The sequence below is a fragment of the Pezoporus flaviventris genome, unplaced genomic scaffold (genome assembly GCF_033815535.1).
Source record: "Pezoporus flaviventris isolate CSIRO_AGI_PZ_B2104156 unplaced genomic scaffold, CSIRO_AGI_Pfla_v1 ptg000043l, whole genome shotgun sequence".
NCBI classification, from domain to species: domain Eukaryota; kingdom Metazoa; phylum Chordata; class Aves; order Psittaciformes; family Psittacidae; genus Pezoporus; species Pezoporus flaviventris.
Window position 1 is genome coordinate 3,172,529 of NW_026892591.1, and position 9,266 is coordinate 3,181,794.

A 9,266-nucleotide genomic window follows, 5' to 3' on the forward strand; every position below is an offset into this window, starting at 1 on the left:
TCTGGTGCCAAAGCTTGGGGCCAAGTTTGTGACAGCAATTTCCCTTTCTCTCTCCAGTGCCAGGAGCACTTTTGTTCTCCTAATCCCCAGGCTCAGAGGCTTCAGTAGCGGAGCCTGAGCTACTTTTCAGCCCAGGAGCAGCTTTGTGCTCCAGGTCTCTGTATTTAATTAGATCAGTTCATGGGGATCAATGTGATGCTGAGGTAGGGTTGTGTTCCAGGGTAAGACATCGAAGATCAGCCCATTTAAAGTTGCTTCCCCTTTTCTTTGGAAATCCAAAGCATTTCTTCCTTTTCAGTTCCTATAGATCAGGGGAACTTTTACTGCACACATACAATCCAGTGTTCCATTCCGTGTTCCTGCCCCTACTTGCTGGAGTTCTGGGGCTGCTGTGATGAGCAGAAGCAGCCTGTCACACTGGGGATGTGCTCAGGTACAGGGGGTGAGATGCTTCCTTCACCTCTTCCCCTGTAAACCTGCACTGGGGAGGTTTGAGGCTGAGCTGGGAGGGAGCAACCATTTCCCTTCTCTGGGCTGCTGATGGAGCCAGGGCAGCAGCATTAAGTGCTTAATGAATGAGTGGTGCCAAGAGCAGCAGCTCCTGTAGGGGTACAAAGGTGATGCAAATGCTGTGTGTCTGCACCTTCCTGTGCCTGGCAAGGGAGGTCTTTCAGGATTAGCTCTCAAGGGATGTTCCCCTTAGAAACAGGGTAGTGTGGAAAGAACAGAGTGAGGAAAGAAGTGCAGAGCTGGAAATAGTTCCTTACATAAAGGGCTAGGGCTTCAATCTCATTACTGTCTTAAGGAGCAGGCACTTGGCTGCCTCTGACTCCTCCAGTGCAGCCCACGGCCTGAGCAGCAATCGGCTTTGGGAGCCTGGCAGGTGCCCGTGTCCCTCAGTGCTGCTCCTTGGAGCCCACAGCGCTTGTCCCGCTCAGGGTGTGCCTGGTGGGAGCCTTCCCATGGGGCTGGAGCTGCTGCCCCGTGGCCTGTAGCAGGGATCAGGCACCATGAGGCAGCTGGGGATGAGGCGAGCGAGTCTCTCTGCCAGCCTGAAGCTCGGGGACCACCGGGGCTGCGGCCGCACGCTGGAGGAAGAGGAGGTGCACATCCCCTTTGCCCAGGAGAGCCTGGTAAAGCAATGGAGCTCCATGCAGAACATGACGGACAGAAAGCAGGAGAAAAGCAAGGCTCCCCTTCAGAGGAACAAGTTCTTGCTCAACATTAATGTGGGTGGCAAGTTGTTCCAGATAGCTTACAGCGTCGTGGCCCGGTACCCCGTCACCCGCCTCGGGAAGCTGGCCCGTTACACAGACCCTACCAAGAAGCTGCAGCTCTGTGATGACTACTCGGTGCAGAAGAACGAGTACTTCTTCGATAGAGATCCTTCCATTTTCCACTACATCTTCCACTTCTACCGCAGCGGGGTCCTGTGGATAATGGATGAGATGTGCCCCAGTAACTTCATGGAGGAAATTGAGTACTGGGGAATCCATCTGAAATACTCCCAGCGCTGCTGCCGGATCCTGTTTGAGGAAAAGCAGGATGAGCTCAGCGAGTACCTGAAAATCCAGAAGGATCTGGAGGCAGAGCTGGAGCCCCTGGACTCAGCGAAGCAGTTTGAGGGCAAATTTCTGGGTCGGTTTCGGGAGATGATCTGGAACCTCATTGAGAACCCGTACTCCTCTGTCACGGCCAAGATCATCGCTGTCATGTCGAGCATCTTTGTGCTCATCTCCATCGTGGGCATGACACTGAGCACAGTGGAGGAGATGAAACACAAGACAGGGAAGGTGTGGATGGAGCAGCTGGAGATGATTTGTGCCATCTTCTTCACCTCCGAGTACCTCATGCGGCTCATCTCCTCCTCCAGCTTCAAGAACTTCTTGCGGGCAGCGTTCAATGCTGTGGACCTCGTGGCCATCCTGCCCTTCTACATCCAGATCCTCTTTGAAAGCCTGGACGAAGGGGACATGCTCTACCATGAGGAGCTGCACAAGATGGAGAACGTGGGCAAGCTGGGCAAGGTCCTCAAGCTCATCAAGCTCATGAGGATCTTCCGCATCCTCAAGCTGGCGCGTCACTCCACCGGCCTCCGGGCCTTCGGCTTCACCATGCGCCAGTGCTACCAGCAGGTTTGCTGCCTCTTCCTCTTCATCGCCATGGGGGTCTTCACCTTCTCTGCTCTCATGCACTCGGTAGAGCACGATGTCCCAGGCACCAACTTCACCAGTATCCCCTACGCATGGTGGTGGGCAGCGGTAAGGTGTGACATCTCCTCCCGGGGCTGGGAGTGGTGGGGTTCTGTGGGTAGGGACTGCTCCAGGGCACAAGGGATTCACCACTGCTGGTGCTGGGGTGGTTGATGGGACAGAGGTGGTGGTGACCTGTGAACCTCCAGGCGTGGGTTAGCGCCAGGGGGGGATGTAACCTGGGGTTAGCTCTGAGCTGAGGAGCAGCTTAAAGCACTCGAGAGCCAGGGGTTAAAAGGGCGTTTTGATTTACGGGTCAAATGATCCTCCAGATCACCTCTGCCCTTACAATCCCCTCGGCCACCCCAGGCTCCCTGCTTCACATTCCTTGGGGAAGTACAAGAACCACTTGGCAAAGTTACCAGCTTTGAGTATTTAAACCCTGGGCTGATCCTGACTCCAGCAAAGCCCAAACCACTCTGTTTTCACCAGGTCCCCACAGCCCTGCTGCCCCAGCACCCAAACACAGCTCCTCCGGGTTCATTCCTGGCCTGTGCCTCTGCTTCCCATGGAGGAAGGGTCTGGGAAGCTTCATTCCTGTGGGATTGGGTAGCTCCTGGCCAGGAAGCGCTGGAGCCACCTCTCCATGGGGGCAGGAAGCTCCAGCGGACAGTCTGACTGCAGGGAAAGTCGAGCTCGGTGACGTCCTGCTGCTTTGAAGGGACGATGTGAAGAGGAGGATGGAGGGGGGGGGTTGTCTCTGGTCTCTGCTGTGGGGTCTCATCCAGCCCTTTCCTTGGGCTCTCCCAGCCTGCTGGGTGCTGGAGCAGGCACGGCCAAGGGCAGCGCCATTCCCGGGTGACACCAGGGGCAGTGGGGAGGTGGGTCCCAGCAGGGCTTGCTCATGTGGGATTTTATCCTTTCCCTTCCTCACCCTCGCCCAGGTCAGCCTCTCCACTGTGGGCTACGGAGACACCGTGCCTGACACGGTGCTCGGCAGGATGGTGGCGTTTGGCTGCATCTCCTTTGGCATCATCCTCAACGGGATGCCCATCTCCATCCTCTACAACAAGTTCTCTGATTACTACGCCAAGCTGAAGGCCCACGAGGACGAGATCAGCCACTCGCTGAAGCTCTCCAGGAGGCTCCGCTTGAAGGAGCGGGTCCTGAGGAAGCTGTCGGAATGCTGCAGGGATGACCCCCGCCACCAGCACTGACACCAGCCCATGGGGTACCCAGTCTGCCCCCCTCCACCACGTCCTGTCCCCTAGGGAAGCTCCCCAGCTTGCCCATGTGGCCATGACTGTGGTGTGACCTCCCCCAGCATGGTTCTGCTGTCCTGCAGCTAAAGACCATGCTGTATGGACACCTTTCTATGTGCCATAGGCTGGGGATGGGGCACCCTGAGGACATGGGGAGCGGGATGCATGGGGCTGAACTGCCACCTTTCTGAGGATGTCAGAAGTGGGCACCAGGATGAGATGAAGCCCTTGTGCAGTCCTGGCTCTGCCCCTGGGTGGAGTGGGACACACAAAGGCAGTGGCCACACGACTTGTAGAATCCCAGACTGGTTTGGGTCGGAAGGGATCCGGCTGAAGGCCCAAGGAAGAGCCGTGCGTCCTTCCAGCCAAACCCACGTTCCTCCCCTGGGGGCACTGTCCTGGCTCAGGCTGCTTCTCTGATGGGACCTGCGGGCACTCTGGGGATGCAGATCCGGCAGCAAGAACACCCTCAGGAACAGGCATTGAATAAACCAGGTCAAACCCATTCCCATTGCCAGTCGTTCAATAAACTGCTTGTATCTCAGGGGTGAAGAGGGGACATCTCCACAGGGCTCCCATGGGATGTGTCCACTTGCTCGTTTTGGGATGAAGTGCCTGGCCGTGGGTGCACTGGGAGAGGAGCTGGAACATGTGCCTGTGCTCAGGATGCAGCAGTTGGCTCTGCTCTGTGTGCACATCAGGGGCAGTGGGGAGCAGGTCTGTGGGGCACAGGGGGTAGATTTGCCCTCTGGGGTGGGACCATATCTCATCAATGGGCTCCCAGTAGGGGGGGGGTGTCACCCTTTCCCTGGGCGGGAGGGGCAGAGGGACCCGAGGTTACAGCCCAAGCCCCTGTCACTGCATCCCTCCATGTGCCCACACCACCTCCTTGGGGACCCCTGCTCCTGTCCCCCATTGCAGTGTGTGATGCTTCCATGGAATGGGGGTCAGCACCCTACCCTCCCATTGCTGGCTGTGCAGTGGTTCAATCTCCATCTGCTTCCTCCCCATGCCCATGAGGTGTTTGCTCGCCCCCTTCCAGCCACATGCAGGCAGGTCCCACAAGCTCTCCTCAGAAAACAGCACTTTTAATAGTTCCTCTGGGTTCATTTTACAAGTCAGCAATGCAGAAATGTACAGACATTTACAGGGCACTGTACAGGCGGGTTCTCATATATTAGTGCTCTTGCTATATACATATGGTACAGCCTGCGGGAGGCCTCTGCTGAGGCAAAATCTGCACCCCGAGATGCTGCCCCAGGGCTGCCGAGCTCCTTTGGGTTGATTTAATCCAAGCTCGGTCCTGAGCCTTCCCGTGGGTGACAGCAGCCGGGGCAGGGCCGGGCACCCCCTTGCTTTGCTCACCCCATCTCTTTTAGAGGGTGTTGCAGGACAGAGATCCCCAGAGATGCTCTGGAGGGAGCAGGAGCAGCCTCTGCCCTGGTGGTGTTTCCGCCTCCCTGCTCCTCCTGCCTCAATGGCAGCCGCAGCTCCCGGCCACCATGTCATCATACTGCTTGAGGACCACGTTCTCGTCGTCATCGAAGTAGAGGAGGTTGATGGAGTAGAGCTTGTCGGGCACGCAGCAGGGGCTGCTCACCCCCTCGCTCAGCTTGAGCGCGTTGATGATGGACTGCACGGTGGCGTGGTTGGTCGGGCGCATGTTCTCGCCCAGCGGGAAGGGGCAGGAGCCTTTGCAGTGGTAAGCGTTGTACCCCCGTGGGGAGATGATCCAGCCTGACCATCCGATCTCCTCGAAGTCCACAGACAAGGGGTGCCTCTGGCAGGGCTGCAGCCGGTCCAGCGAGCGCGTGCTGCGCGGCACCGACAGCTTGGCGGGGACAATGGGGGTCTGAGGCTGAGAATCTGCCAGAAGGGAGCACCCGATACCATCAGCATCACACCAGCACGGGAGGCAGCCCCCACTGCCCACCCCTCCTGCAGGATCAGCCCTTTGGTCACAGCCTGCCTCCAGCCCCAACCTCTCAGCCCCATCTGCCACACTCATCAGCGTGAGCAAAGCCCAGATCTGCACAGACTAAAGCAGGAAGGAGATGGCCTCTCCCTCTGGCTGGAGAAGGAGCTTTGGATTTGACAGGCTGAGAGAGCTGGGCTGGGTCAGCCTGGAGAAGAGAAGGCTGCTTAAGGGGAGACCTGAGAGCAGCTCCAGTGCCTAAAGGGGCTGCAGGAAAGCTGGAGAGGGGCTTGGGACAAGGGCCTGTAGGGGCAGGCCAAGGGAGACAACCTGGGGCATGTGAGACCCACCTGGGAAGCCAGACATGGCAGGAGATGCTCCCCGGCGCCCATCATCTGTGAACAGGACCAACATTGGCTTCTTGCTCTCGTGGTGGTCCCTGCCAGATGCAAACTGCAGCGGAGGGGTCTCGAGGGGGCTGCCCCCCAGCCCCTGCACTGTCACCAGCAAACCCTGGTTGCTGCTTTCATCTTCAGTCCAGTCGAGAACCTGGGGGACCAAACCAGTGTCACTGAGGCACGAGACTGGGACAGGCTCCGTGCTGGTGCCCAGCTAGCAGAGCTGCTGCCCAGTCAGCGATGAAGAGGGGTGAATTGAGACCGATTCCCCCTGCATTGGCCACACTCCACGTCCCAGGCATGGGAAGGGGCTGTGCTGGGGATCAAAGGACATCGAGGCAGGAGCCAACACTTAGTGAACAGTGGGACGTGTCTGGGGCAGGATGCAGCATCCCTACAGGGCTCTTGTCTGCCCTCCACCCCCCGTCCCAGAGACTGCAGAGACTCCAGACAGGGAATTGCATTGGAGCCTGAAGGGCTGCTGGGAGATGGAAAGGGTTAAAACAAGCTCCTGCACCCAGCCCCAGGGTCCCCTCTGTCCGCCCGTGTGTCGTGCCCCCCCCCCGACCAAGGGCAAGCAACTCACAGCCTGGGTGATGGCGAAGACCTCCCAGCCCGAGCCCTGCAGCGGGACCAGCCTGGCCGCCAGCAGCTTCCTGCCCGCCGGCGCGGCCGCCTCGCTCCTCTCCAGCACTTGGTAGACGCTGACCTGGGGAGGCAGCAAAGGGGGTTAGAAACTGCCCGAGGGAGAGATCCCGGGCACAGGAACTGGGGCACACAGGAGGGGGGGAATTGGCAGCTTGGGTTTGTGCGAAGCGACGGGTGCTTTGGTTGCTGCACGCAGGAGCTGGAGTGATGGTCAATAACCGTCATGTGCACTGTGATGGCACTTGGTCACAGGAATTCCCAGCGACGTGCCAGTGGCAGCCCCACGTCCAGGCAGGGGCACACCGCAGCTTCCACCCCCGTCCTCATTCTGTCCCCATCCCACGTCCCCTCCCTGCCCCATCCCACCGCTCCTCACCTGGCACAAGTGGTGCCTTTTAGGGCCGTCGGTGACCCTAGGCCAGAGGCGGAAGAGGTGCAGCTCTGCCGTCAGGACCTTCTCGCTCCTGGCCACGCTGGAGAGAACGAAGAGGAACCGCATCTCCTCGCTCTGGGCTGGAGGAGAGACCGGGTTGAGGAGCAGAGACAAAGCACAGCCCCACCGGCACCGCAGGGACCCCCCAACCCTTACTCTTGTCCAGGAAGCTGCGGACCGTGTTGCCCTCCAGGATGTCGGGGTTCTTGGTGACTCCATCCGCGTTGGCGACGGTGTTGAACAGATCCACCATGTACTGGGGCGGCTGCTTGACGTGAGCCGGGGGGGGTGGGGGGTCTTCCATGCCAAAGACTTCCAGGAGCCTCTTCAGCGCCTCGGCTCTCCGGCTCTCGGCTCCGGCCGGGCTCGGGCACGCCGGCTCGGCCAGCGCCAGCAGCAGCAGGACGGTCCCCAGCATGGCTCTGCTGCCCCTGCCCAGCGCCGCTCCCCTCTGCCTCCCCCGAGCTGCATTTATAAGTGGCTGCAGAGATGGATTGGAGTCAAACCTGAGCTGGAGCAATCAGGAGGGCAAAGAGAGCTGATGGCCGTGCTAACAAGGTGTGAAGCTGGGCTCCGGCTGCTCCGCACCAATTAGCCCCAGTACACAAGTGGAGGGGAAGGTGACTCAGCCCGGGGCTGGTGGGGGGGACCCGGGGGTCTGGGGCCATGCAGCCCCTCTGCCAGGCCCTGGGTGGGCTGCGTTTGCTCTCCCCAGGAGACTAACGGGTATTTAATGATGGCACTAATGGGACAAACAAGAGGCCCTTTGTTGGGGCAGTGCAGCCCCGCAGAGACAGCAGCCCTGCCCCATCCCTGTCCTGCCACTGCCGGAGCAGCGGGGGGCTCGGTGTCCCCATGCCATGGCGTGTCCATGAGTGAAGCAGCGGCTGCGGCAGGAACCCACCAGCAGGAGGAACCAAACTGAACCTAAATTGCTGTTTAAATGGATGATGGGATAAAAGCCAATTCATTTGCCCTTATTCCCCAGTCACAGAGAAGCAGGCTGGTGAGGGTGGATGTGCTGGCCCACTTCTCCTTACGTTTGCCACTTCTTTTAATCCCATGTGACTGAACAGAAAGAATTCCTGTTATATGGTACTCACCAGTGCACCAGATAAACAGAGCAGGATTAGAAAGGCCCGTTAGATCCCATAGGGAAGAGGAAATCCACCTGGGAATGAGGCCCACGGGGGTGGGCTCTGTAAGAAGCCTGGCACAGAGAAGGGAAGGTGCAGGAGCAGAGCCAGCACCGTCCATCTGTCTGTCTGCAGGTAGGGACAGAGCAGCACCGAAGGGCTCCAAGACAGCACACCAGGAGACAACCTGAAGGCTACTTCCCAGTTGGTGTCTGTGATTTATTCTAACCCAATGCTTGGCAGGTGAAAGGGATGTTCATTATCCGGAACAGGCAACGGCAGGCTTGAGTTAACTGAGAGAGGAAACTCTTCCTGACCTCTGGATCCTTTCTCTCTGCTTCCCAGCTCAGCAGCATGTCCTGCAGTTTAACTGGGGTTGCCCACAGATGACTCCCTGCTCCACCGTTGCCTCTGTACCGTTTTCCTCTCCTCTTTGACTCCTGCTTCCCACTCTCTAAGCGTGCACCCCCAGCCCATGCCAGATGGCTGCATCCCACCACATCCCAGTGCATCCCCTGGATGCTGGGGCAGACAGAGGGGCCTGGAGCTGCGCAGCAGAGCCCAAGGAGCTGCGAATTGCATTGCCCCCCCCCCCCCCCCCCCCCCCCGTTGTTTTACAAGCTGCAAACCATTTTGGAGAAGGCTTCACTTCTACAGGAGCTGTTTCAAACAGCTACATTCAACAAAGCCCACATGAACGGCCTTGTCACATTTACATAGAGCACAGACAGTCTGGGGGGTCTGGCAGGACCCCCTCCTGCAGCTCTCCAGCCCTGCTTCCCCCTGCACTTGCACTGCTGGGGGGGCAGGGTGGTGCAAGCGTGGTCTTGGTGCCTCTGAAGGAGAGGGCACTGCATCAGTGAGGGCTGCGGTGCTGGAGGCAGCTCGGCCCAAAGCAGGCGTTTCCCTCTGCCTTGTGAGTTAGAGAGAAACCCAGTGCCTGCCCTGGGGAAAGGGGCATCCACCTGGGCATCACACAATCACAGAACCCCAGCCTGGTTTGGGTTGAAAGGGACCTTAAGGCTCCTCCAGCTCCAGCCCCTGCCATGGGCAGGGACACCTTCCACTAGAGCAGCTTGCTCCAAGCCCCATCCAACCATCCTCATCCTCATCCTCAGGTTACACTTTGTCCGCCGTGCTGCTGTGGCACTGCTGCAAGCGCTGCTCTGCTCCAGCCTTGTCCCCACACAGGCACAGCCCAAGGGTGAGCTGTGGGTGCTCCTGTGTCACCCTCCCAGACCCTGCCCCGGGAGCAGCGGATGGATCACCCAGAGAGGAATGG

General features: G+C 59.0%; 2 protein-coding genes across 2 annotated transcripts; one reads left to right on the plus strand and one right to left on the minus strand.

Annotated features, from left to right (window-relative positions):
* The first annotated feature begins 1,004 nt into the window (after positions 1-1,004).
* On the plus strand, positions 1,005-3,412 carry LOC133276274 (potassium voltage-gated channel subfamily V member 2-like). The gene is made up of 2 exons (XM_061466962.1): positions 1,005-2,261; positions 3,137-3,412. The coding sequence occupies exons 1-2, from the start codon at positions 1,011-1,013 to the stop codon at positions 3,407-3,409; spliced, it is 1,524 nt and encodes a 507-aa protein (XP_061322946.1). The 5' UTR covers positions 1,005-1,010; the 3' UTR covers positions 3,410-3,412.
* A 1,328-nt stretch (positions 3,413-4,740) lies between these two features.
* On the minus strand, positions 4,741-8,541 carry LOC133276283 (bone morphogenetic protein 2-like). The gene is made up of 5 exons (XM_061466977.1): positions 7,005-8,541; positions 6,792-6,928; positions 6,354-6,476; positions 5,720-5,918; positions 4,741-5,320 (listed from the first exon to the last, which is right to left on the minus strand). The coding sequence occupies exons 1-5, from the start codon at positions 7,264-7,266 to the stop codon at positions 4,929-4,931; spliced, it is 1,113 nt and encodes a 370-aa protein (XP_061322961.1). The 5' UTR covers positions 7,267-8,541; the 3' UTR covers positions 4,741-4,928.
* Between the last annotated feature and the right edge of the window lie 725 nt (positions 8,542-9,266).